General features: G+C 46.1%; 9 protein-coding genes across 9 annotated transcripts; 7 read left to right on the top strand and 2 right to left on the bottom strand.

The window, feature by feature from the left end:
• Positions 1-2,332: 2,332 nt before the first annotated feature.
• LOC122612122 (dynamin-1-like protein) lies at positions 2,333-6,373 on the top strand. Its single transcript, XM_043785558.1, is given in 9 exon segments — positions 2,333-2,595; positions 3,350-3,494; positions 3,552-4,216; positions 4,504-4,774; positions 4,777-4,954; positions 5,010-5,340; positions 5,404-5,632; positions 5,695-5,906; positions 5,966-6,373. Coding segments are annotated over 9 exon segments (2,190 nt in total). The 5' UTR covers positions 2,333-2,493; the 3' UTR covers positions 6,023-6,373.
• A 299-nt stretch (positions 6,374-6,672) lies between these two features.
• On the bottom strand, positions 6,673-7,540 carry LOC122612194 (actin-related protein 2/3 complex subunit 5). The gene is made up of 2 exons (XM_043785678.1): positions 7,231-7,540; positions 6,673-7,169 (listed from the first exon to the last, which is right to left on the bottom strand). Exons 1-2 carry the CDS (start codon positions 7,441-7,443, stop codon positions 6,927-6,929), a joined length of 456 nt encoding a protein of 151 aa, XP_043641613.1. The 5' UTR covers positions 7,444-7,540; the 3' UTR covers positions 6,673-6,926.
• A 250-nt stretch (positions 7,541-7,790) lies between these two features.
• On the top strand, positions 7,791-8,595 carry LOC122619749 (probable NADH dehydrogenase [ubiquinone] 1 alpha subcomplex subunit 12). The gene is made up of 5 exons (XM_043796858.1): positions 7,791-7,832; positions 7,892-7,987; positions 8,051-8,228; positions 8,290-8,374; positions 8,432-8,595. The coding sequence occupies exons 2-5, from the start codon at positions 7,893-7,895 to the stop codon at positions 8,500-8,502; spliced, it is 429 nt and encodes a 142-aa protein (XP_043652793.1). The 5' UTR covers positions 7,791-7,832; position 7,892; the 3' UTR covers positions 8,503-8,595.
• Positions 8,596-8,701: 106 nt separating this feature from the next.
• LOC122619738 (early boundary activity protein 2) lies at positions 8,702-10,202 on the bottom strand. The gene has a single exon (XM_043796847.1). It carries the CDS (start codon positions 10,033-10,035, stop codon positions 8,890-8,892), a length of 1,146 nt encoding a protein of 381 aa, XP_043652782.1. The 5' UTR covers positions 10,036-10,202; the 3' UTR covers positions 8,702-8,889.
• Positions 10,203-11,251: 1,049 nt separating this feature from the next.
• LOC122624719 (protein insensitive) lies at positions 11,252-13,046 on the top strand. The gene is made up of 2 exons (XM_043804402.1): positions 11,252-11,679; positions 11,742-13,046. Exons 1-2 carry the CDS (start codon positions 11,671-11,673, stop codon positions 12,858-12,860), a joined length of 1,128 nt encoding a protein of 375 aa, XP_043660337.1. The 5' UTR covers positions 11,252-11,670; the 3' UTR covers positions 12,861-13,046.
• Positions 13,047-13,312: 266 nt separating this feature from the next.
• LOC122621131 lies at positions 13,313-13,991 on the top strand. The gene is made up of 2 exons (XM_043798926.1): positions 13,313-13,500; positions 13,558-13,991. The coding sequence occupies exons 1-2, from the start codon at positions 13,395-13,397 to the stop codon at positions 13,989-13,991; spliced, it is 540 nt and encodes a 179-aa protein (XP_043654861.1). The 5' UTR covers positions 13,313-13,394.
• On the top strand, positions 13,962-15,110 carry LOC122621042 (cell cycle checkpoint protein RAD1). Its single transcript, XM_043798811.1, has 2 exons — positions 13,962-14,097; positions 14,162-15,110. The coding sequence occupies exons 1-2, from the start codon at positions 13,993-13,995 to the stop codon at positions 14,879-14,881; spliced, it is 825 nt and encodes a 274-aa protein (XP_043654746.1). The 5' UTR covers positions 13,962-13,992; the 3' UTR covers positions 14,882-15,110.
• Positions 15,111-15,220: 110 nt separating this feature from the next.
• LOC122620871 (probable cytochrome P450 309a2) lies at positions 15,221-17,361 on the top strand. Its single transcript, XM_043798576.1, has 6 exons — positions 15,221-15,567; positions 15,622-15,973; positions 16,030-16,455; positions 16,510-16,633; positions 16,690-16,953; positions 17,018-17,361. The coding sequence occupies exons 1-6, from the start codon at positions 15,278-15,280 to the stop codon at positions 17,179-17,181; spliced, it is 1,620 nt and encodes a 539-aa protein (XP_043654511.1). The 5' UTR covers positions 15,221-15,277; the 3' UTR covers positions 17,182-17,361.
• A 70-nt stretch (positions 17,362-17,431) lies between these two features.
• LOC122620959 (probable cytochrome P450 309a1) lies at positions 17,432-19,423 on the top strand. The gene is made up of 6 exons (XM_043798697.1): positions 17,432-17,683; positions 17,734-18,085; positions 18,137-18,556; positions 18,721-18,844; positions 18,917-19,180; positions 19,242-19,423. Exons 1-6 carry the CDS (start codon positions 17,484-17,486, stop codon positions 19,400-19,402), a joined length of 1,521 nt encoding a protein of 506 aa, XP_043654632.1. The 5' UTR covers positions 17,432-17,483; the 3' UTR covers positions 19,403-19,423.
• The last annotated feature ends 6,014 nt before the right edge of the window (positions 19,424-25,437 follow it).

Raw genomic sequence — 25,437 nt, 5'->3', positions numbered from 1 at the left:
ACTGGAGGAGCTGGGGTGCAGTAGGAATTGGTGGTTTCCATCAGGGCAGAAGAGCTCATCAACTAAATGCAAAGTTCTTCCAGGCAGCCTGTAGAACAAGAATAATTGACGACGACATGGCGATGGATAATGAGGCAACTCCCCATCCTGCACACACGCAGGATATGACAGCGAAAGGCAGTTGGCAGTCCTTGCTGCACTATAATCCTGCGGAAACACTTGAAAGTGATGGATGAAAATTATCGCTTTCTGCAACGCATGCAAATGCGCAAAATTACTTTCACATGATTAATGCTCCACCGGAGGGCAGAGGCGGCTCCATCTCCATCCAGCTCCAGCTCCAACTTCAGCTCCACCATCATCATCACTCCATAATTAATCGCGCCAAGTCGAAGAGCAGGAAAAGAAGGAGGCCAGCAGACAATGGCTGAACTTCATTTGAAATTCATATTTTAAGTATTCGTCAGTCAATTAGAGAGCCAAGGACCCTGACACCAAATTTGCATTCAGCCGTGAAATTATCAAATTAATAGTCCGCCCCACCAGAAGGGGCGTGGCCCATCCCTATCCCCACTCCCCCCGCCTTTCGCAATAACTGTCAACTCAAACTCAAGAAGTTTTCCACGCCGCACATTTCGGCAAGTTGTCAAGCCAGAGATACGAAAGTTCCCCGGTCCAACAATGCCAATTTGATGGGGGGAAATTTTGAAATATTTATACACACTCAAACACACAGACACACAGACACTGCAGAGGTGTGCCGGCAAAGTTGCCGGCCAAATTTGTTAATTGGGAGCCGAAAGTTTATCTATGAAAATGCTAAAGAAGCCCACTTGCAGTGCGCAAAATGCCAAAATGTATAATAATGGGGCAAAAAATGAGATTAGTCAGTATCCCAAGTTGAATGATCAAAGTTTCATGGATGGAGTTTTTAGGCATTTTGGCCAAACTAATTTTGAAGTAGAATGATTAAAATTATAAGTCCTAGCACTATAAGATCAGAAATATCATCAAACTATTGTTCATATAGATCCCAAACAATATAGTTAAATAATTATGTACTTCACTGGCTCTAAAGAAGCCATCTTAAATCATGCAAAGTATATTCAAATCGCTCGGAAGCCATTAAAGAGATAAGCGAGCATTGCAAAATGATATCAGCTAACTCGTAACAATTTTCATTGTCATTTTCAATTGGGCGAAAGCCAAGAGGAGCTGGCAAACAACAATGGGAACTGTTATCAAATAGGACAGATGATGCAAACGTGAGTGGGGGCAGCTCTACACATGGATATACATATATATATATACGTCCAATATTCTGGTCCATTTGGGCCAGGCCACTATCGAAATTTGAATGCTTAGTGTACCGGGCGACAAGCATCCTCGAACATTGAAATAAACCGATAAAAACGACAGATGAGCCCAGCATTTCGCCCACAATGCACGGCAGGCAATCGAATGTGGTTGAGCAATAGTCGGGCAGCCCCCTTTTTTGTTGGGCCACAGAACCGCCCTTCGATTCTTACAACAACCGGGGGATTCCCCCCACTAACCGCCCATGCAAATCTCGAGCACTTGAGGCTGGACCCCAATTGGTCCCTTTTCCCTGTTTGGGCACGTGGTCTGACCACTTGGCTGCAGTTCCATGCTCCAACTTTAAGGTTTCTTTGGCCTCTCGGGAGTATTGCAAGTTTAGTTTGTTTATTATCTCATAAACAACTGGCATTGAAGAGTTTTGAAAATAGGTAATATTTAAAATAATATTTTTAATGTATATTAAACGTATATTTTCTTATACACCATTAGGTCTGAAAGGGTATCCAGAAAAGGTGAAACTGCACTATTTGTTAAATACGATAAATATATATTGAGATTCTGCCGACTTTGGGTTGTGGTGTGTAAGAGTTCTCAGATTGTTTGTAAGGACTGCAGTTTGGTAGACATCAATACAATCTCCCAATGTGCATAACACGTAAGGAAAATGAAAACTAGGAGACAAAAAAAGGAGGAAAAAGTTAAGTTCAAGTATACATTTCTTAATTACTCTTGCGTTGTCTGACGAAGAAAATCAGTGTGGTATAAACAGCAAGTAATAAATATTTTAACCTTTTTTGTGGTAAAGTATTTGATGTATGCAGCCAACGGGCAAAAGTGGAAACACTTAAAACTCGAAAAAGTTCAGCTTCTATTCAAATATGGCGCGCTGACAAAGCTCACCCATAAAATAGTGTGGCAGCACTATAGCGCAAGGTGGCAGCCTAAGCTAGTGATTGGCGATAGCAGCAAAGTCCAGTGAATACGTTCCAGCGGTGTGGCAGCCCCGTCAGTAGAGCAGTATAAATTCGCTGTGCAACACTGGCGCATTGCAAAAATAATTTCGGTGCTCGCGTCAACCAGAAAAAGCCGAAAAGAACGGCCTTAATGTGCGCGGATTAATCGCCAGCCGAGTGGAACGCGATCTGAGGTACCCAGCACACACACACAACCACAATGGAGGCCCTAATCCCGGTCATCAACAAGCTGCAGGACGTCTTCAACACAGTGGGCTCCGACTCAATTCAATTGCCCCAAATTGTTGTTCTCGGCAGTCAGGTAAATGCGAATGGCGAAGTGCGAGAAATCCGCACCCCAAATCCATAAATCCCCGATTTCCGCAAAAGGAGTGCCGCCTGAGAACCGGAATATTGCGCAGCTATCTAGGCCCCCAACTCTTTCGCTTTTCCAGTGCCCGCAAAATTATATAACTGAGTGCGTTTGCCGGCATTTCAGTTGTGTTTTCAGCTTGTATCCCAATTTTAGGCACCTTTCGCTCTTTGCGGCGTCCCCATTGTTTATATAATTATTTTTGGCAGCGCTTGCCGCCCCCATGGAAAATCAATATCGCCATGTATTATACAAAAACGAGAAAAAACAGCTGCTGATGTGACACATTCCCCCACGAACACACTGCAAAAAACAAACATACACATGTGCGACTTCGCTAGTTCTGTCTGTATGTATGCACGTTTCGATCGCGGCTTTAATTGCACTTTGATTCACGCTCTGGAATTAATTCAGTATGACTAAATGTTCGCACAACTCATTGATACCGCGTACAGTAGCGCCCCAATAAGTTGAATCTGTGCACTACATTTACTAAGAAGAATAATGGTTATATATTTGTGGGCCATTTCTCTACTCAAAGAAAGTTACAATCCTGGAGTGGCTCCCATTGCCAGATAACAATAGTTAATCTGCGGGTTCCCAAGTGTTGCCTTGCTGCAAACGCTTGGGAGCTGCCTTATCAGGTCATCGTCGTTTATCAGTCGCCGCTTTAACTCCGAGTAATAGTACCCCCTGTTTCCAGAGCTCCGGCAAGAGTTCGGTGATTGAGAGCGTGGTGGGACGATCCTTTCTGCCCCGAGGCACTGGCATTGTGACCCGTCGCCCATTGGTGCTCCAGCTGATCTACAGCCCACTCGACGATCGCGAGAATCGCTCGGCGGAAAATGGTGAGTCGTGCAACAAGAACATCGAGAAATCCAATTGCTAAACAACATACCCCTTAGGTACGTCCAATGCCGAGGAGTGGGGCCGCTTCCTGCACTCGAAAAAGTGCTTCACGGACTTTGACGACATCCGCAAGGAGATCGAGAACGAAACGGAGCGGGCGGCGGGCAACAACAAGGGCATCTGCCCGGAGCCCATCAACCTGAAGATATTCTCCATGCACGTGGTCAACCTAACGCTGGTGGATCTGCCCGGCATCACCAAGGTGCCGGTGGGCGATCAGCCGGAGGATATCGAGGCGCAGATCAAAGACTTGGTGCTCAAGTACATTGAAAACCCCAACTCCATCATTTTGGCTGTGACCGCCGCCAACACGGACATGGCCACCAGTGAGGCACTGAAGCTGGCCAAGGACGTGGACCCCGATGGCCGACGCACTCTGGCCGTGGTCACGAAACTGGATCTCATGGACGCCGGCACCGATGCCATCGACATCCTGTGCGGCCGGGTCATTCCCGTCAAGCTGGGCATCATCGGCGTGATGAATCGCTCGCAGCAGGACATCATGGACCAAAAGCACATCGACGATCAGATGAAGGACGAGGCGGCCTTCCTGCAGCGCAAGTATCCCACGCTGGCCACAAGGAACGGCACACCCTACTTGGCCAAGACCCTCAACCGGCTCCTGATGCACCACATTCGGGACTGCCTGCCAGATCTTAAGGTGAGTCTAAAATTAAGATGGCATATTGATTTTACAAACTATCCGAGAATCTCAGTCTCAAACTTCAAAGTATACAATTATGAAAATCTAAGGAAATATTCCTCCTTTTTTTTTAACTTAAATAACAACTTTTGAAAATGTAGACAACTTTGTAAATGTGCTTCTATTAAGCAACCGATTGTAATTGATATTTATATTTTCTATGACAAAGCAAGATCAGATTAAAGGCAGATAAGGTTGTATTAGCATCCTCGATTCATAAAAATGACTTCCATCTATTCTTGCAGACTCGCGTCAACATCATGGCCACGCAATTCCAATCGCTGCTGAACTCCTATGGCGAGGATGTCTCCGACAAGAGCCAGACATTGCTGCAGATCATCACGAAGTTCTCCAGCGCCTACTGCTGCACCATCGAGGGCACGGCCAGGAATATCGAGACCACCGAGCTGTGCGGCGGTGCCCGGATGGGCTACATTTTCCACGAGACATTTGGCCGCACACTGGACTCCATTCACCCGCTGGCGGGTCTCAGCAAAATGGACATACTCACAGCTATCCGAATGCCACCGGTCCACGCCCGGCTCTCTTCGTTCCGGAGGTCTCGTTTGAGCTGCTGGTGAAGCGCCAGATTCGCCGCCTGGAGGAGCCTTCCCTGCGTTGCGTGGAACTTATTCACGAGGAGATGCAGCGCATTGTTCAGCATTGTGGCAACGAAGTGCAGCAGGAGATGTTGCGGTATGTGGACTAATGATAACTGAATACCACTTGTTTTCACGCATATTACCTACAGCTTCCCCAAACTGCACGAGAAGATTGTGGACGTGGTCACCCAGCTGCTGCGTCGCCGTCTGCCGCACACCAACGTAATGGTGGAGAACATTGTGGCCATCGAGTTGGCCTACATCAACACCAAGCACCCCGATTTCCACAAGGATGCCGCCTTGGTGCCCAGCCTGCTGAAAACGGACAGCGATCCCTACTCACAGATAAATCTGGGCCAGCGGCGGGCCAACACACCCCGCAACCACATGTCGCCTCAGATTTCATCGCAAAGTGCAGGCTCACAGCAGCCGCCGCAGCCGAGTATCCCACAGCAGCAATATAGTCAAGTGCATGAGCAGGTGCCACCATATTCTGCTTTTATATATGCAAAGTATCTAACCTATTTTCGTTTTACGCTCTAGAACCACGTCGGCGAGAACTCGACGTCCTCGATGGCCAGCACTTGGCTGTCAAACATTTTGCCACCGGCACCAACGCGTCCGGACAGCATTGAGAACTCGACCAACAACACGCCGGTTCACAATAACATTGTGAGTCCAGTTAAGCCGGTCAATCTGCTGCCCGATGTGCCGGCCAACCACAATCCACGTCGCCTGACTGACAAGGAGCAAAAGGATTGCGATGTCATCGGTGAGTTGCAGTTAAATTGAGCAACATAAAGCAAACTAACATAAACTGACTTCTGCTTTTAGAACACCTGATCAAATCGTATTTCTACATTGTGCGCAAATCCATACAAGACTCGGTACCAAAGGCCATCATGCATTTCTTGGTTAACTACGTTAAGGACAACTTGCAGAGCGAGCTGGTTACCCATCTGTATAAATCGGATAAGGCTGAAACGCTGCTCAACGAGTCCGATCACATTGCTGTGCGCCGAAAAGAGGCCGCAGATATGTTGAAGGTAAGCTTGGCTAGCTCATGTTCAGCTTGACATCGTTTTTAACTTACTTTCGATTTCAGGCGCTGACGCGGGCGAATCACATTATCAGCGAAATCCGCGAGACCCACATGTGGTAGGCTGGTCAGCGATTGGAGCAACCCGTTTCGACTTAATAATCCCCGCATATAAGCAACATAAAAAACTATTTATTGAAGACGCGTTTGAAGAAAACGAACTCCTTTGTTAAATGTTTTCCCTACCGAGCACTGAAATATCATCAAATTGCATTTGCATGCGACCCTAAATTTCTGGGCCTTTCATTTATCCTACTCGCATTTTATTCGCCTGGCATTTGTCTATCATCGAGCCTCGCCGCTTTTTAAATTAATAAGAAGTTGTAGATGCCGTGATTGGTTCGATTAGGTTACTCAAAGCACTTATTACACATTGAATAGTCAAATAAAGCAGAAAAGGTTGATTCAAACATAGTAGATGTGTTTTCTATGTCATACGCATAATAATGATACACCAAGAATGTCGATTAGATAAGCTATTCTATTCATCAAGTTGCTATGTTCGATCTAAAGATTAATCCAGTGGTTCTAGTATGTATTTTCTTCAACAACGATTTGAGTCTAGATCTGGCAGGAATTGAATCTGCCTTAGCTTGCGTACCAATTGATTAGCTTTACCAAAAACAAAACAAAATGTTTCTTAAAAATTATGTTACATGTGAAGTGGCTTAAGTGAACTAGAAGTGTGTTCCCTTGATTGAAATCACTGCCACTCACCTTTCGTAATAAAAACTTTAATACTTGGATACCAGTTAAAATCTAATTTGGAAAACGTCATTTGTATTGCGGCAAAGAAACAGAAGTGGGTTTCAGCTGGGGCGTGGCATATCCCGAAGATGAGGATCTAGTGTCCAGTGCTCCAATCCTGTGTTGATTAAATGCTCCGCGATGCGTATAAATCAGTTTTAGGGGCAGGGAACAGTGGGGATGGTGACGCTACGACCGCCTTTGGTTGTGGTGATCTCCTCTAGGCGCGATTTGTGTCGGACAACACCCGGACAATGCAGCCCACTCCTCCCTTGGCGAAGGCCTTCTCATGCCACTGCAGCAGGTGGCCACTGGAGCCCTCCGAGGGGATTTCGAAACCCCGATATATATACTTCATCAGAACGTCTATCAGGTCGTTCTGGTCCAAGGTGTCGATGGCCTGGTCCATTTGCGTGGACTTGATGGACAGCAGCACCCGCAGCGTGATGTTCAGGGCGTGGTCCTGTAATGCCGGGAGGATTAGCTGTACAGGCATCTGTATATGACTAGGTGTGGCTACCCACCTTCACGTTCTGGTTCTTGCAGCGCAGCGGGGCATTCTGCAGCGCACTCAGCAGCGCCTCCACGGATTTTCCCTGCGTCAGCAGCGTCGTAATCTCGCTCTCATCCGGACCCGCCGCCGCGCTGTCCACGCCGTCTTCCTCCCGGAAGTTGTCCTCGTTGTACTGGTCTACATCGATCTTGCGGAACGCATTGCTGGATGTGTTTTTGGCCATGTTTTCGCTCGATTCCTACCACTTTTCTTCACAAAAATATGAATCACAAAATCCGGCACGGCAAAACAGATGTGTGGCAGTGTGGCCGAACTGTGAAATATACCACCTGCAGTATTATTACCCGTGCACTAAAAAATACACAGGTTACATCAAAGAACCTAAAACATAAATTTCGAATCACTTGCGTAATCAATTTTAATTTATATAAGTCTGAAAACTGCCTTAAAATATTTTGAGTCCCGGATTCGCACAATCTTATTGGATTTGTAGCTTAACGTTTTTGATTGGGAGCTTAGTATTTATTTGGTACTTAATGTTTTTCAGTATTTCATGTTGGGGCTTTTGTCTATTCTTGGCCACACTGCAAACTGACTTTGTTTTTGTTTTAAGTGAGTCCAAGAAAATCCAAATTATTTACGTTTAATATATTTTTGGATTTCTCCGGCAGCATGGCAAAGTTCTTGGGCATCAACCGGCTGAGCAAGCTGTTCCAGATGGTCCGCGAAGCCGGGGGACTGAAGCAAGCGTACCTGAAGCTATATAGGTGAGTCTCGATCTTATATAAGATTGCTCCAATCCTGAAAACCGCATATGTACTATTTTCCAGGAACGATGATCTGAAGATCGGAACTCTGGTGGGCATCGACAAGTACGGCAACAAGTACTTCGAGAACCCGTACTACTTCTATGGCCGCAACCGCTGGATCGAGTTCGCTCCCCACGTCAACATGGACTACGATGGCTCCATGATTCCCGCCGAGTGGTACGGCTGGATGCACTACAAGGTGGGTTTCACCTAGATATGGCTGGACTATATTTTGATATACATACTATGACCTTTTATAGACCGATCTGCCTCCCATTCGCGATGGATGCCGCCCCAAGCACAAGTGGATCGCGGACCACAGCGAGAATCTTTCGGGCACCAAGGGTAATTGTGCACTGCAGCATCTTGGTAATCCCACTAATGTAAATCCTCCTTTTGCAGAGGCATACTACCCCTACACCACAACACCCAACAAAGTGGAGGCCTGGGATCCCAAGGCGAAGAAACAGTAGTGTGGCATAGCTTATAATTATTTTTAAATTCAAGTGCAAATGGCTGCGATTGAAGAGAACACCGGATCGAGTTAATAAATCCAATTTCGTTGACTTGGCACTCGAAGAACATTTGAGGCAATGGCTGAACTATATATCTTCATCCAGAAAAGTGAAGCCCAAGACCCCTTTCAATATTATTCAGGCTATGATTACCACATTGGTTTTTTGTTTGTCTTTATTCAATCACAGCTAGATCATATAACAGAGTGATGCAGCTACTTATAGCAGGACCTATTACTAATATGTACATACAAAAGCTTTCTGCGCCTTTGTGGCGCGTCGTTGAGAAGTTCTTAAGCCTAATCATAGCTGGATTATATCTAGCCAATAGTTATCCTCTCCATACTAATACTCCTCCTTGATGGCGACCTTTTGAGCCTTCTTTGCCCGCCTCTTGTACTTCTTGGCGGTATCCGCGCACTTGGTGGTGATGGTGGCCCGGATCACCCGCTCCTTGCCGCCCGTCCGGTTTCTCACACAGACCACAATGTCATCTACCTTACGCTGGTCCAACTGGAGCTTTGGGGGTCTTTCACGGCCGTAGAAAGCAGGCGACGGCTTCCCGGTCAGCGTGTGGGTGGCCAACTCATCGCTGCTGAAGACAACACAGAGGAGACACCTCGTGGCCACCGGGGCGTTGGTCCAGAAGACCTCGCCGTACTGATGTGCGGTGATCTGGGTGCCATTGGGACCCAGTACGTACACCGCGCTGCCATCCTCTTTTTGCACACGGTGCGGGTACTGCACCAGAGTGTCTTTCTCGTCCTTTTCGGAGGCGGTATCTGGGATATGCGATTCCGACGAGCTGGTGGACATGTGGCGCGGTCTCTTGGAGGGCGGTGCGGGCACATCCTCGGCATCGTTGTCGTACCGCTGATTAAGCGTCTTCAGCATGGAAGTGAGACGCCCAAAGAGTTGTTCGTAGTGGTGCTGACTCTTCTGGATTTTGGCCACCTGCTGCTTAAAGGATTCCTCCGGGCGTGGCAGTGGCTCCACAGTGGGTTCAATGTTCTTAATGCCCCCGGACGCGGTCGCTATGGCCACCAACTGGGCATTGATGACGCGTCGTTTGGGCGGAGAGCTTCGGCGGACAGGCACTGCCTTCACGGGAACTGGCTTAACTGGCTGGTTGACCTTTATGGGTGGTGGCATTTGGATCTGCAGCTGACCCAGGGGCTTCAGGGTCCGCTGGCGCATCAGCGTCTGCTGGGTGGCCACCTCGTAGTTGATGTAGTTCTCGATGTCCATCTCCTCCTGCTTCATTATGGGCCGCGAGAGCAGGCGGTAGTAGTAGGGCACGAAGTTTGGCGCAAACTGACTCAGATAGTGGTGATACGGGTGGGAGTACTGGACACTGGGCAGGATCGCAGTCTGCGGATGAAAGAAGTGCGGCTCCGTTCTGCGAACGACTGACATGCTGAGTCCCGGAGCCTCGCTATTTGTAAGGTTAGGGCACGAGTCCTGATCGTACGGACGAAATCCGCCGGCCATTTGCACGCGGATTTGGCAACAGGTAGCGAAAAAAGGTTTATTTCTGGCAAAAAGTGCAGCTGGGCGGCCGGCTTCCTTGGCTTATTTTGCGAATTATTCGTTGGGCAAATCGGTTTTGGAACCGTGTTTTATGGTCCGGCTTAACGGTTATTGTTCCTTGCGCCAGATGGCAATCCTACCTGAGAATCCGAAGATTTTACAGGGCTGCCAAGGTCGCAGAATAAAGATAATTTGCATACTATAATTGGAGGAAGAGTCCAAAATATTCGTCTTTTGATTTTACTTAAACTGGGAAGTCTTAAAACAAGTTAAACGCATATGAAAATATTTGAAATTGGCTTGGAATCAAATTTTAAAAATATGTACTATGTTTACATCCACGACTAGTGGCTTCTAAAGCCTAGTCTTAAATAAAACATATGTACATAATGTTTTAACTTAAAAAGCTATGCATTGAAACATTAGATCCATTAATATATTTTCTGCACATTCAAAATGCATCACAATGGAGACCTACCTGGCGGAATTCCAGTAGACTTACCCTTCAATAGGTATCCCTTCTAAAATGGAATTTAAGGGTGTTTTTTTCCGATCAGAGAGCATTTGAGCGATGAGGTATATTCCAAAAGGATCTCATGTATTGGAAGGGGTTCCCAATACATTCAAATTGCAATGGATTACATGCAGTCTGTCTGGGTCCTGAAAACCGGTTATTTACAAAAAACCAACTATTGTCCTTTTGGGTTCTTGGAACTGGGAAAAGAATTCTTACACATTCTTTTGTTACATTTACGTTTTTCTCTTATTTTCTGACCTTCGCTATAGTGCAGAATACAGAAATTCAACCAAACGGATATTTTGAAATGGCAGAGTTTCAAGAATAATGCATTTAATAATCAAGTTACATTAAAAGGACTATATAAAAAGTTTTTAGAAGATTTAACACATTTTAAATTTGCTATATGGGCATAAACTTTAAAATCATTCATTCCAATTATCCTTAATATGGAAAATTTTAAATACGCGCATTTCCTTTTACCTTATCTTATTTGCATTTTTTAATTGAAACTCATTGGTATAATAACGATAAGATATACAATTTCGTAACAATTAATTTTTTAATTTCAACTGATATTAAATTAAGCATTTAAAACACTCGTGACTTCCAACCGATAGTTGCAAAACATTTGCACAGATCGACAACTCTGATTGCATTTAGCAGCAGCAACAACTACAACTCTGGCTCTGGTTCCCGCGCAAACCAGAAACCCATGCGAAAACGAAAGTTGGAAAGAAAAGACAGCTGGACTTGGACTAGTTGGGAAATAGACGGGGTCCTGGAACAGGAACAGGATATCGGCTACCTGGAGGGCGCACACACACACTCGTGCACGCAAGGGAGACGCTCTCTTCCTCTTCCCTGCACATGCGTGCAGTTCGGCTGCGCATGTGTGCGTGCAGGTAGCGTTCGTGTGACTGGCAACTATTGTTTTGCCTCGCGCGGAATTGGAAAGGAAAGCAGAGGAAGCAGAAGGCAGAGAATCGGTGGAAAACCGAAAACCACCCCTGGAATGCAACCGCTTTTCGCATTCTGCCGCCAATTTTCAGTTGACGCAGATCCTTTGAGGATTGAACATGGATAACGTGAGTAGCTGCAGGAAGTCTCCGTCGGAACATGTTGATCAGCTTATCCCATCAAATTGCAGCAATATCAGCGCATTGTCAACGCAACTGCACGCGATGATTCCCCATCGAGGAGGAGCAATACATTGTTTCTAAATGCCTGGTCGCAGACGTCTAGCGAGGATTTCGAGCTGCTCCGGAGCATCTCCGCGCCGGATCCCCAAGTGGAGGCCGAGAACAGGGCGCTCCGCGATAAGGTGTGCTACTTGGAGGCCAAACTGCAGCAGCACACGGATTTGCTCTCCCAGATTCATGCCACCTCCGCCAGGATGCAACAGGCATCCTCCCTGCTGGCAGAAAGTGGACCTCCCACGCCGCCCGCGGTCCAGAGCCACCAGATTCTCACGCCACCGAGTTCGGTGATATGTGCCCCCACGCAGAATGCCCAGATTCTGGATTACAAGATCATCTCGGCACCCGACGATGCGGACGCCATCGAAATTCGCCTGGCGGCGGAGAGTCTGAACAGCCTAAGCACCTCAGCAGATTCAGATCGCCTGGAGATTTGCCTGGGCGACGAGAACCAACAGCAGAGCAATCACCATCATACCCAGCAGCAGTACAGGATTAGCAGCGGCATTAAGAGGGAAGAAGTCGAATCCTTTGGCACTCCACAACAGTTCATCAAACGTCGCAAGCTGCAGGAGATTCAGTTGCAGGAAGAAGTCCCGCGGCAGAACATCAAGCTACCAGCCAAATCCCAAATCAAAATACGTAATGGCAGTCTAACCGATCTCAACAAAAGCCAACAGCAGAACATGGACAACGTGATGGTGTCCATTGGCCCGAACAACACCTGTGTGCCCGCCAGTGTCTTCGAGAACATCAACTGGTCGGTTTCCTCGCTGGCCACCCGAAAATTACTAGTTTCGATCTTCGACCGGGAAACTCTGGCCACCCATTCAATGACGGGCAAGCCGTCGCCCGCTTTCAAGGATCAGGACAAGCCCCTCAAGCGGATGCTCGACCCGCAGAAGATCCAGGACATCATTTTCGCAGTGACGCACAAGTGCAATGCCAGCGAGAAGGAGGTGCGCAATGCCATCACCACCAAGTGCGCCGACGAGAACAAGATGATGAAGATCCAGAACGTGAAGCGACGCAGCAGTGGCATCAAACACGAAAAGGAGAACATTATATAGATGTACTAGTTGTAGTTTGTTAGAACTTAATGATTAATGTTTAGAATAGCACCAAAAACGGCGGAAATGCCCGCTCAAACTCACAGATATATGAAACCAATCCATAGATACTAGAGCACTACGTTGAACTAACGTGTAGAAGATTTTTGAAGATCTCGAAGATGATTTTACCAATCCGAACCAAGATTAATTGTGGTTTTATTTTCAGTTAAGGGGTTCTGCTGGGTAGATAAAGGTGTCTGATTAAAGGACACAGAACAAGCTTTCGATAATTGTTGAAAAAATCACTTTAAAAGTTCCAATTCGAATTAGATACGCATCTTAGCACTTTTTGTGTAAAGTTAATAGGCGCGAAAACTGGATACATTCAAACTGAACGATATACCGAAAAACTGGCCACCCTAATAATTAAATCGCCAAAGTGCAGAGCTGCCAGACTTGTCTTAAAAACAGCTGATGACGCTCTGCCGGCTTTTTGGCGGTATTGTTTATAAATAAAATTATCCTATTAAACGGCATTCAAAAATGTCCTGAATGGCGTCTGAATCGGACAGCACTACATCCTGTTTTGTTCCACATCTGGTCGAACAAGTCTTCAATTTATATCGGAGTAAAGCAGAGTCCAAGAGCCTAACAGAAGGTGAGAACTATTGACATGGAAAGATCCCATAGTAATTACCAAGGATTTCCAATTTAGAGGAACGTGGACAGTTCTTTTACGATCTATCCACTTTATTGGGCCAGGAACTGGTCCTAAAATCGCTGCACCTCCTGGACGACCACAACTTCGCCTTCTTCCACGCCAAAAACAATCGATCCGTGTGCGTGGTAGAGATTTCCAAGGGAAACGAGTTCTTCCGCTTGATTCCGGGCGTAAGTTTCTGCAAGTGCGAGTTCTTCCAGTGCCACGTGCTGCAGTTGCCCCGAGGCATCCTCTACCCCGACGTCCCCAGTGGCCAACAGGGCATTTTGGAAGACTGGAGCGAGGATAGCTGGGTGTCCTTCACCTGCCCGCACATCCTGGCATTGCGGCTCCATCAATTTCTGAAGCACACGGGTCGGAAAACCAGCGAGCAGATCCTTAAGAAGGAAGATATCAAGGAGCTGCAGAGGGACGTCTTTCGGGACTAGGATGGCTGTTGTGGAGCCATCGCCCTACGGCGACTGCAAATTCGTCGCTCGAGTTGAGCACATCAAGACCTTCACACAGGCCATCAAGTCAATCTGCTTTAATGATGTAAGGATTAGCTCGTAGTCTCTGAATTCTTATACCAACTTAATTTGATAAAAATCACCATCAGTATGGCATGCTGCAAGTCTCCGAAGAAGGCTTGCGCATCACCGTGGAGCAGGGCAAGTCCATCCAGGCTACGCTTTTCATGCCGCCAGGTGCCTTCATGGAGTTCAGTGTGCAGGACTTCCTGTGCTTCGGTCTGAAAATGAATGTGCTGTCCGAGTGCCTCCAACTCTTTGGAACCGCTGATTGCAGCATGCGGATGATGTACAGGGATAAGGGCGATCCCCTGAGGATCATTCTCTATCCACACGATGACGATGATGTGAGCACGGAGTGCGCCATCAAAACAATGGACTGCGATGAGCCAATCGACTACGATCAGAATCTGAAGGATCCGGATCTAAATGTTATCTTCGTACGCGGACCAAACCTATCGAAGGTGTTCCACGAACTGGAGAAGTCTGCGGAGGAATTCGAGTTCGTGACATCGCCGAACCGACCGCATTTTAAGATTACCACAGTTGGGATCATGCAGGCGGTGTTCAGCGTCGAGGTGGCAAAAACCAGTCCCATGATGATGATGTTCAACTGCAAACAGACGGTGGTGGCTCGCTATAAGAGCCAGCAGATCCGCATAACCAACAAGGCGATGCAGTCGGCCACCAAGGTGGCCATCAAAACCAACTCCGTTGGCCTGCTGGAACTGCATCTGGTGATGCAGGGCGATGGCCAGGATGAGATATTCATTCAGTTCTTCATAATTCCTTTGCTTAACACTGATTAAACCGGGACTAGAAGCTACCTAGCTTATAAAATATAGCTTTCTAATGTTGTTAAAACCTTAAATACCAGTGATTTTAATCTTTTGAGGTTTTTTCGCTCCTCTTAGTAGTTCAGTGGCCATCTTAAGCTGGTCTTGTTATACATAAATTTGAAGTGAGGCATGATTATGGTCCCCTGCTCCAATGAAAGCAACTTTCTTTGTCAGCCAGATGGCGAACGTCGTAGAAGCACCCTGCAATTTAAATAAATATTTACTTTTACAATGTACTGCACAGCGTGAAAGTATATTGAATTACAATCAAGCAGTAGCTGATAAGTCAGCTATCAATAAATATACTTGTGCGTCGAAACATTAGGTTTCCTCATCCACAGATTCACTAATCGATTCCTGGCAGCGATGCTGCCGGAGAGATTCAGCTTCGGATTGCGTCCGATCGATCATTACTGGTCGAGAGCCAGAGGCGCGTGCAGCAACACGGAGCGCGGAAACATGTACATCCTGGTGTCGCTGGTCCTGATCCTGCTTCACCTCCTGGTGCTGCCCATCTACCTGTACCTCACCTGGCACCACACCTACTGGCGCAAGCAGGGTTTGGTCACAGCTCGGCCCCTGACCCTGCTGGGCACATATCCGGGCCTGCTCACCCGGAAGAGCAATCTGGTCCTGGACGTGCAGAAAATCTACGAGTGAGTACTTCAAGTCTCTTATTAAAATGATATAACACTCTCTTATGCTCCCAGCAAATACAAGGGAAAGCACCGAGCTGTTGGCGTCTTTCTGACGCGACGGCCGCAGATCCTGGTTCTCGATCCGGAACTGGCCCACGAAGTGCTGGTGGGCAACTTCCGCTGCTACAAGGACTCGCTGCAAAGTTCGTACCTCCGGCATGCCAAGTTGGACAAGTACGCGCGCCTCAACCCGTTCTGGGCATCCGGACAGTCTTGGAGGCGCCTCCGCACAGATGCCCAGGCAGGGATCTCGGGAAGTCGCCTGAGGCAGGCCTATAATATCTGGGAGCAGGGTGGCAAGATGCTTACCGACTACATGACGCAACAGGTGGCGGAGAAAAACAATACCATCGAGACCAGAGATGTGGGTTCTATTCCTTATCAGTTATAAGTATTTAATCTTATAAATCAATCCTGCAGCTCTGCTTCCGATATACGGCCCATGTGATGGCGGACTTCATCTGGGGCATCGACGCGGGGACCCTAACCCGACCCTTGGAGCAACCCAACAAGGTGCAGCAGATGGCCAGCAAGTGGACCACTTACGCCTTCTACATGCTGACCCTCTTCATGGCCACCATTGTGGCGCCCTGCAGTCGGCTGTTGCTGCGATTCCGTTTCTACCCCAAGGAGACCGACGAGTTCTTCTCCAACCTGACCAAGGAGTCCATTGAGCTGCGACTGAAGGGTGCTGCTGATTCCACGCGCACGGATTATCTCTCTCATCTGCTGCAGCTGCGTGATCAGAAGCAGGCCACCCACGACGATCTTGTGGGTCACGCCCTCACCGTGATGTTGGATGGCTACGATACCACGGGAACAGCTCTTCTCCATGCTTTGTACTATGTGGGTGACATCATGAAGTACCAGGTAATCCAATCTAAGATCATATATTTTTAGCTCGCAGAGAGTCCAGCTGTGCAGCAGAAGCTGCGAGTGGAAGTCCTCACCAGCATGGAATCGCAGAAGACTCTCGACTTTGAGAAGCTCTCTTCTCTGCCCTACTTGGAGCAAGTGATATATGGTTAGTATACACATAGTGTTGCTATTTCAATTGCATTACTTGTTTTAATATTCTAGAATCTCTGCGACTTAGCAGCTTGATACCGCAGTACACGAAAGTCTGCACAATTCCCACCACCATTCAGCTGAGCGAATCCAAAAGCCTGGAAGTTGAGAATGGCATGACGATCATGATACCCAACTACCAGTTCCATCACGATAAACAATATTTTCCCGAACCCGAGGCTTTCAAGCCAGAGCGATTTGATAATGGCGCCTACCAGGAATTATTGCGTAAAGGCATATTTCTACCCTTTAGCGATGGCCCCCGTATCTGCATGGGTGAGTCCTTTTAAGGATATAAATATAAACATATACTTATGATCCTTCATTTGTATCCTCATAGGTATTCCACTGGCTATGCTGACGCTGAAATCGGCCCTAGTCCACATCCTCAGCAACTTTCAAGTGGTGCGCGGACGGGAAAGACTGATCCCGAAGGGAGATGCTGGATTTGGGGTCGTTCTGCAGGGAGATGTTAATCTGGAATACCGCCGCTTTTTGAGATAGACTTGTATTACTATCAGTTATTATAATACACATTGCCTGCTTGCACTGATTAAATATGATGGAATGAAATGATTAGAGCGCAGCTAATCAAAGCCATAACTTACCTCCCCAACAAAGTCTTATCTGCAATGTACTTGCGATTAAGCTATCGAAACAAAATAACATAAGTAGATGATTATAAAATACTGATTAAAATTTGATAGCTGTTGTCAGTAGAGTGCCTACATATAGAGTAAGTTTCCATTCATCGCCAGTTTTCTGGCGAACCTGGTGGGGATCGGATCGTTTTTGTGGTGGCAGCCATGTTTACACTAGTGGGTTTGGGCTTGACCTTCGTTCATGTGGCTTTTGCGGTGGTCTACTTCTATTTGACCTGGTACCACAAGTACTGGGAAAAGAGGGGAGTGGTCACCGCCGAGCCACTGACCATTTTGGGCAGCTATCCGGGCATTCTGGTCAACAAGAGCCGCAGTCTCATTCTCGACGTTCAGGATGTCTACAAGTGAGCATTTACCATTAATCGGAGATTATTGAAAACATTTGCTCCTCCAGTAAATACAAGGATAAGTACAGAGCAGTTGGCACCTTCATCACGCGGCAGCCGCAGCTCCTAGTTTTGGATCCCGCCCTGGCCCATGAGATTTTGGTGGACAAGTTCAGCCACTTTCGGGACACCATCACCAGCAGCTTCGTGGGCCACAATCCGGATGACAAGTACGTAACGAGGTCGCCCTTTTTTAGCCCTGGCGAGAAATGGAAGCAACTGCGCTCCGAAAATGTGGGCGGATTGACACCCAGTCGACTGAAGCTGGCCTACACCATCTGGGAGCAGAGTGGCCGGAAGCTGGTCGAGTATATCGAGAGGGCGCGGCGGGAGCAGGGCGATGTCATCGAATCCAGAGATGTGAGCACCTAGACCGGAAGTCCATTCCACCAAGCTAATGTCACTCTTCAGCTAGCCTATCGATTTACGGCCAATACGATGGCGGATTTCATTTGGGGCATCGATGCAGGCACCCTTAGCGGCAAAGTCGGTGAGGTCGGAGCCTTCCAGAAGACCTCTACGGATTGGGCTGCCCACGCCTTCGGCTCGATGATCCGCTTCAACAAGACTCTGGTGGCCACCTTCGTGCGCAAGCTGTTCGCCATGCGGTTCTTCCCCAAAGCAACGGATGAGTTCTTCCTGCGAGTCACCCAGGATGCAGTGAATCTGCGGCTAGGTGGCAGCGGCGAGGGTCGCACCGACTACCTATCCCACATCATTCAGCTGCAGCAGCGGGGCAACGACATCCACGACTCGGTGGGTCATGCCCTTGTCGTTCACCTGGATGGATACGAAACCTCAGGCGCAGTGCTCTATCACATGCTCTACACGGTTAGTTAATTTCACAATTTTCACTCATTTGCTTACGCATATAATCTATTATTATATAATCTATTATAATATAATCTATTACTATACAATCTATTATTATATAATCTATTATTATATAATCTATTACTATACAATCTATTATTATACAATCTATAACTTATCAGCTGAGCGAACACCGCGAAGAGCAGGAAAAGCTGCGCTCGGAAATACTAGATGCCTTGGCTTCCGAGGGCGAAATCAGCTACGATCAGATCAACAACCTGCCCTATCTGGACCAGTGCGTCAATGGTAGGTGATCTTCCCAGGAAAATGGGAATCTTTACTACTTCATTACTTGCAATATCTAAAATACATTTTCAGAATCGCTGCGACTTACCACCCCCATTGGTTTCTTCGTGCGTATCTGCACCAAGCCCATTCAGATTGATGTGGGAGGTGATACAACCGTAGACTTGGAACCCGGAGTCACCGTGATGATTCCAGCCTTTCAGTACCATCATGACGATGACATCTATCCGGAGGCCAGTGAATTTCGGCCGGATCGTTTCGAGAATGAAGCGGCGAGTGTCTTTACCAAACGAGGATGCTTCCTGCCCTTCGGCGATGGTCCTCGTATTTGTTTAGGTGAGTCCACCAACATTCATTAGAAATAATAATCTTAATCTTATAACACTCTTATTCTCAGGTATGCGTGTGGGTCAGCTGAGTGTCAAGACGGCCATTGTGCACATCCTTTCCAATTACCAGGTGGAGCAGACGAAGAAGGTGCCCCTGGGTGCGGACACCGGAATGGGAATCTTCCTCAATGGCGCTGTCGAACTCAAGTATACCAAGCTGCAGAAATAAAAGCTAGCGTTTATATTCGTAGTTCTGCTCTCGTTTTTTTACACTTTTGGTCATGTTGCATAAGTGCAGTGGGCAGATGTTGCCTTCGTATGAGGATTGCTGCTGGCTTTTCGCTTTTTATATTTTGGCGCAATAGTAATTTGTATACGAGTGTGCCAGTAAGTGTGTGTTGGTGTGTGTGTGGTGCAAGTGTGTTGGACTTTGGGGGCAACCGCAGCAGAATTTAATTTAGCGCAAACCGACCGCAGACCAACTGACACGCCCCCTTTCGCACGCCTTTCTCCAGCTTAGCTTGACTTCAAGCTTATTCAAATAAAAAAAAAAACTAATCACTATTATAAAAAAACGGCCATATATTTTTATATGAATTTTTGTAGAATGAACCTCAAACTATAGTTCTTATAAATAAAATTTGATTTGTTTAACAAGTTAGCTAACTTTCAAACTAGACTGCATATTCTAAATTTTTTCTGAGTGTATCAATGCGCCTTCACTGCAGGCACTTTCATATTGAGCGACCGCATGCAGTGGACGGCGTCGAAGGACGAAGGACAATGGACAAAGGACAACACCGATCCCCAGCCACAATGCAGCCGCGTGTGCATGAGTATTGTGTTGCAGCGCGCTTTGCTCGCTGTTATTTACATTACTTTTTGCCGCTTTTTGTTTTGCAACAAGCCACAAAATTTCATTTGAGCTTTGCAATATGGTGCATTTAAATGCGCTCGCCGTCGAAGGGGGAAAATATTTGCCACAAAGTGAATATGAAATTTTATTTGGCCCCACAAGTCGGCAACAAAACGCTTTATCTATTAGGCCATCCACACAAATTGCGGATTGCTTGTCGACACTAAGGCTGGATTTCTGTCACCGCAAATATTTGGATTGCATTTGAATTTTGATATATTAGCGAGTGAATTGCCGGACTGGGATCAAAGAGTCGTAAAAAGTTAATGACTGGCGCAGTTAACGCGAAAGCGAAATAAATACTTGAAGGAAGATTTTCATTTCCTTTCGCCACTGAGAGAAATTGCCTAATATAGTCATAAATAAATGAAAGGTCTTTCGCATGTATTCGAGGTATCCATTTTATTTATTTATATTTTATTCGGGATTACAGCATCCCTTTTAATTGGCTTAGTCCATAAGCCTGTTTCACCAGCTCATTACAGTTTTTGTGCGCAGTGTGGAAGAAGCGCAAAGTCAAAGCCAAAGCCTTCGTTTCATGTTGCAACAACACGCCCAAGATAAGCAGTGAGAGGGGAGCAGGGCGGGAGTGGCGTGGCGTGGAAAAACAGGACTTTCCACAGGAGGCACTTTTCCAGAGTGGGAGGCACAGGCGGAGGAGCAGGCTTCATGCTACGTTGGCTTTTATCCAATTTACCTGATAACCGCAAATGAGCGTTAATGGGCAAATAAATAGAAAAGTGCCAACTACGCCACTGCGACGCGTTAACTGAATGAATCCGGCGGAGTGGAGCCCAAAAAGAGGGATACCCAGCCTGCGGCAGGGGAGCCCCATAACCATTTGTGCGGCCTGATGCCCTGTCGCGTTTACTTTAGTGCACATACTAAACAAATTTAATGTGCTCGCCACGTTTTAGCACTTTCTGTGGGCCAAATCATTTAATTCGGGCCGCTTGGGCGCCAAAAATCTTTGATGCTGAAATTTTAAATCCCTAAAAGGGGTTCATAAGTATGCCTTTTCTGGCTTTTAGCTGGCTAGAGCTCATTACGTTTGAATAAATTTGAGGGGACTAGTGCTAAAAGAGGCAAAGCCATTTGCTATATCTCTATTTGTTTAAATTATAAATAATTCTGTGTTTAATGTGGTTTATTTTCTTATATTTTAGTTACTATTTAGGTTTTTCATTTAACTTGGCTTCAATTGAAACCATATTACGGCTGCTCTTTAAGCCATTTGAAAATCAGCAGGCTAATTTCTTCCGGCTGCAAAGTGTGGGGCATGCCCCGTCGGGAGTGTGGCCCCTGGACGTTTGTCAGTGGCCCAAAATCTATGGCATTTCCAATCAGCTCCGGTACTCAAACAACTCCCCCCCTCCGACGCTCCAAACACGTTTGACAAATCTGCACACCCTGGCAAACAATGTGCCAAATTTGAGGCGGCTGGGTGGCCTGCTGGGTGGCTTCGTGGACTGGCCAGGATACAGATACGGATGCGGATACGGAGGGCAGGGGTCACGGTACTCGAGCCTTGCCAACATTGCGTCAACGTAACATTAATTTGTGCACGTTCCATTTGCCAGCGGGTCTCCTTTCGGGTTCTAGCCCGATCCCGGTGCTGGTCTTCTCTTTGGTTCGATGGAGCTGGGGGCAGTGCAACACTTTGGCCACAAGCACAACAACAAACACACCAACATGGACACCCACACCACCGCAAACAGGTCCTTACACACACAACTAAGCACTGAGAGAAATCCAGGATCATAGAAAGGCCATGTAGCGATGCAAGTAACTAGACTAACTATGAGCTCAAAATTTATTACATTTGTAGAGCTTAAAGTCGCTTTATATAAAGATAACTTGTAATTCATTCATTCGTTAACAATAATGTTATATTAATTATCTTTCATTTAGAGATTAGTATTAAACTTAATTTTAGACCCCAGTGCACATTGAGAGGTTGGCTAAATGCAGGTCATGCAAACGGCTAATGGAATTAGCAACAATTTAACCATTAAACACATCATGTGCATTGGCATGTTGCACATTCAGTTGGTAGATTACTCTTTTCCTCCAGCCCTCCTCCTTGCCCCCCGCCTATGCCCTCGATGGGGCATTGTTTAGGGTCGCCCACTTGGTCTGGTGTTTCAGCCGGGTTCTGTGCTGCTTCTGGCTGGTTAACTTGGTTACAGGGAGCCGGTTGTCTGGCTCGGATGTCGATGGCTCACGCGGTTTATTGGCATTAAATCGGAGCGCCACGTTGCCATTTTGGCTTTGCTTGTGCTTAATAGACTTCGGTTTGCTTTCATTGCATTGCTGCCCTGATTCACCCAGATTCACCCTGATTTGGCCTGACAAACGTGGCCGCTAATTAAATGGAAATTCGAGCGAGTTCTCTTGCAGCTCTACTACATACTACTCTCGGCCACTGCTTGTTTGCCATTTGGCCGAAATGGTGGATAAAGAACGGCTCAGGTTAAGTATCTCCGGCCTTTATGGCAGGTACTTATTTGACGGTTAGCCAGAGCAAATCTTCCCGCTGAGTTGGCAAATCTTGCTGGCCAAACGACAGTTCACGTTGTCTATAGTTGATGGCCGAGATGAAGATGTCAAGTTTTCCAAATAGAACCAGCTTCTTAACTGATATAATAAAAAATAATATAGAAAAATGAAATATTACACACTTATTGGAATTGCAGACAAGCTACTGGATTTTGACCAGATGAAGCTGTAATTTTAAGAGCCAAGTAGGCAACTGCAGAGCTGTATATTTTCATTTATCATATTAACTTGCAGAAGGAACTAGCTCCAAAATTAGTTCGCAGAATCTCCGCGCAGTTTATTCCAATAAAAAGCACACATGACTTGAGGCATCTCCCATCTTTGGCCTGATTTTATTTGTGTGTTTCAGGTCGAGATGGCATGAGATGCCTTGGATCATCCGCCCCGTGGGCCTGGTCAGGTAATTTGGGCTGGAAAAATGGCATCATTAGCCCAACAAATTTGTTGTGTGCCCATAAATCGACTTAAAGTAAGCAGAAAACCACGCCGAATGAGAAAGAGTCTTAAGTGAACCGGGTCAAAGACTCGACGCTTAATTAAAATTGAAGCTGGCCCAAAAAGAGTCGGGCGAAATTTGCACTTTTCCGCGCTGCCTGTTTTCCGACATTTTCATTAGGGAGCGAATGAAAATTAAGCGAATTCTAAATGAAAATAGACAGGAACTTTAGTGCCGTTGTTGCTGCCTTTGTTGCTGTTAGTTAATTCCTTCGCTCTCCACCAGACGTCATAAATCATTAATATGCTAAAATTATGGCTGGAGTGGCCGGCATTCAGTAGATATGGCTCAGATATTGCGAACACGCCCACTTAAGCAGCCAGCGAGCCACAGTGAGCCCTCCATCTGGCCATAAGTATGTGTGGGGCAGATAAAAACTTAAAGAATTATAACTTTGGGGCTTTTGGGGGCCTCCAAGGATGGCCCACGATGACCACAAAAGTAAATAACATGCCATCCACAAGCCGAGGAAGTGAAACAGAAACAGAGAAAAAGGCAACCGAGAACTGAGAACTAAGAACTGAGACAGGAAGGCGGAGTTTTAAATATAATTTCAGCTTTTGTGCTAGTGCGTCAACATGGAACACGATATGCCAGACTGAAAAAAATAAAGGAGAAACGTCTCTGTGGATTTTGCACAGTGGGGCTAGCATCAGATGGAAAAATGTATGTGCTGAGCCAAATAAGAAAGTTAAAATAAAGAAAGATATCTTAAATCAGAGGCAAATTGTTACTAATTTAAAGGTTTTAATAATAGCTTCTTTCATGATATCGAGTAAAAACTATAGAACAGCTAGCTGGACAACAATGGTCGCTGCAGGAAACTGGAAAAAAGGGCTTGGAATTTCGAATGGCTCCTACGGCCTTGTCAATATTTGCTTCGCAATCAGCAACTACGTGTGCAGTCAATGGTGGGATATGTGCTGCTTGGGGAGCTTGGATGAAGTTTTGTGTGGTCCTTGGGAGGTCGTAGATAAGGAAAATGCTGTTTGACTTCAAGGGAATCAGCCACAAGATATTGGATACAAACACAAACAACACAAGCCGGCTGCACGAAGCCAAGGGGAAAATTGTAACTGGTCAACGCACAAAACTCAATTAGAGTGGACTGTGGTGGAGTCCCCCCGGAAGGCCTTGATTAACAGTCTGTCGATATTTGTTTTGCTTTTTATAACCTACAAACTTTGCGGATAATCTGTTGGCCAAAGTCACTTGGGATGAGTGTCTAATATCTCTGAGAAGGAGCCAAGGTTGTCCTGGACAATTTGTGCAAGATTATCGCATGCACATCAGGGAGATCAAATACATTTTCTTTTCCTGGAAAAGTAGTAGACACTTGAAAGTTCAAGGCAAATTGGAAATTAGTTTTTATGCCTGACGGGGTTTGGGAAATGTTCTCAGTTTACCAATCAAAATCAATAGCTGAAAACGAATTTATTTCAAGACTGTTTGAATTGAAGAAAAGATTCACCTAGGGAATCGTGCGTGAGATACTTGCCACATGGCCACATGGCCACTGCCACATGCAACTTCCGGCGCTTCCTTAATACCGCTAATAACATTGACAACTGTCAACGGCTTCGCGGCAGGAGCTGTCATAGACAAACACACACCCTCTCACTTCGCACCCTGGCAACACACCCACTCACACACACACATGTATAAGTATATGCTGTCAAGAGCACTGACAACTGTCAGGACATCACACACATGCACACGCACACACACAGAGAAATGCACAACAACAGGAAGGACAATTACTGTGGGCCAGTACGGAATTCGCTGTCAGCGCTGAAGGCCCAAGCCGCTTTACTTCTTAACTTTTTTCAGCGATTTTTCAGCTGTTGCAGAAAATCATGAACATGGGTACATACCCATTGAACATTGGTATACGCGTTATTGTGATATGAATGTGTACACATGCCTGTGATAAAGCTGTTTTTTCCTCACAATTTTGATTTACCCAGAATTTATTCACATATAAAGAGGATTAAAAACATTCAAACTTTTTCACATGAAAATTAACGTCAACCAAATATTTATAAAAATCATTTTTACAATAATACTATAGAAAAGTTTAATTGGTAACAAAAAATATATCTTCCAAGGATTAAAACATTTTTTTAACCATATTCATTCATATTTGTAAAGGGTATTTACGAAGCTTATTTGTTTGCAGCTCTGCTGGCCAAAAATAAATAAGTGAGCAATTTATGCATATTAAAAAGTGTATATTTCGAGCTACAAAAGTCATAAAGCAAGGAGATCCTTCACAGCTCTTCCATGCGCTGGA

The sequence above is a fragment of the Drosophila teissieri genome, chromosome 2L (genome assembly GCF_016746235.2).
Source record: "Drosophila teissieri strain GT53w chromosome 2L, Prin_Dtei_1.1, whole genome shotgun sequence".
NCBI lineage: Eukaryota > Metazoa > Arthropoda > Insecta > Diptera > Drosophilidae > Drosophila > Drosophila teissieri.
This window is presented reverse-complemented; position numbering and strand designations above follow the sequence as displayed.

Excerpts from the sequence above, each read along its gene's own strand:
- LOC122619738 (XM_043796847.1), bottom strand. The coding sequence starts at position 10,035 with ATGGCCGGCGGATTTCGTCCGTACGATCAGGACTCGTGCCCTAACCTT.
- LOC122620959 (XM_043798697.1), top strand. The coding sequence starts at position 17,484 with ATGTTTACACTAGTGGGTTTGGGCTTGACCTTCGTTCATGTGGCTTTT. Across the intron at positions 18,557-18,720 it reads TCTATCACATGCTCTACACG|CTGAGCGAACACCGCGAAGA; the intron begins GTTAGTTAATTT and ends ATAACTTATCAG. Across the intron at positions 19,181-19,241 it reads TGGTCCTCGTATTTGTTTAG|GTATGCGTGTGGGTCAGCTG; the intron begins GTGAGTCCACCA and ends TCTTATTCTCAG.
- LOC122621042 (XM_043798811.1), top strand. The coding sequence starts at position 13,993 with ATGGCTGTTGTGGAGCCATCGCCCTACGGCGACTGCAAATTCGTCGCT. Across the intron at positions 14,098-14,161 it reads AGTCAATCTGCTTTAATGAT|TATGGCATGCTGCAAGTCTC; the intron begins GTAAGGATTAGC and ends AATCACCATCAG.
- LOC122619749 (XM_043796858.1), top strand. The coding sequence starts at position 7,893 with ATGGCAAAGTTCTTGGGCATCAACCGGCTGAGCAAGCTGTTCCAGATG. Across the intron at positions 7,988-8,050 it reads GCGTACCTGAAGCTATATAG|GAACGATGATCTGAAGATCG; the intron begins GTGAGTCTCGAT and ends ACTATTTTCCAG. Across the intron at positions 8,375-8,431 it reads GAATCTTTCGGGCACCAAGG|AGGCATACTACCCCTACACC; the intron begins GTAATTGTGCAC and ends CTCCTTTTGCAG.
- LOC122621131 (XM_043798926.1), top strand. The coding sequence starts at position 13,395 with ATGGCGTCTGAATCGGACAGCACTACATCCTGTTTTGTTCCACATCTG. Across the intron at positions 13,501-13,557 it reads GTCCAAGAGCCTAACAGAAG|AGGAACGTGGACAGTTCTTT; the intron begins GTGAGAACTATT and ends TTTCCAATTTAG.
- LOC122620871 (XM_043798576.1), top strand. The coding sequence starts at position 15,278 with ATGCTGCCGGAGAGATTCAGCTTCGGATTGCGTCCGATCGATCATTAC. Across the intron at positions 16,456-16,509 it reads TTCTCCATGCTTTGTACTAT|CTCGCAGAGAGTCCAGCTGT; the intron begins GTGGGTGACATC and ends ATATATTTTTAG. Across the intron at positions 16,954-17,017 it reads TGGCCCCCGTATCTGCATGG|GTATTCCACTGGCTATGCTG; the intron begins GTGAGTCCTTTT and ends GTATCCTCATAG.
- LOC122612194 (XM_043785678.1), bottom strand. The coding sequence starts at position 7,443 with ATGGCCAAAAACACATCCAGCAATGCGTTCCGCAAGATCGATGTAGAC. Across the intron at positions 7,170-7,230 it reads GCAAGAACCAGAACGTGAAG|GACCACGCCCTGAACATCAC; the intron begins GTGGGTAGCCAC and ends CCGGCATTACAG.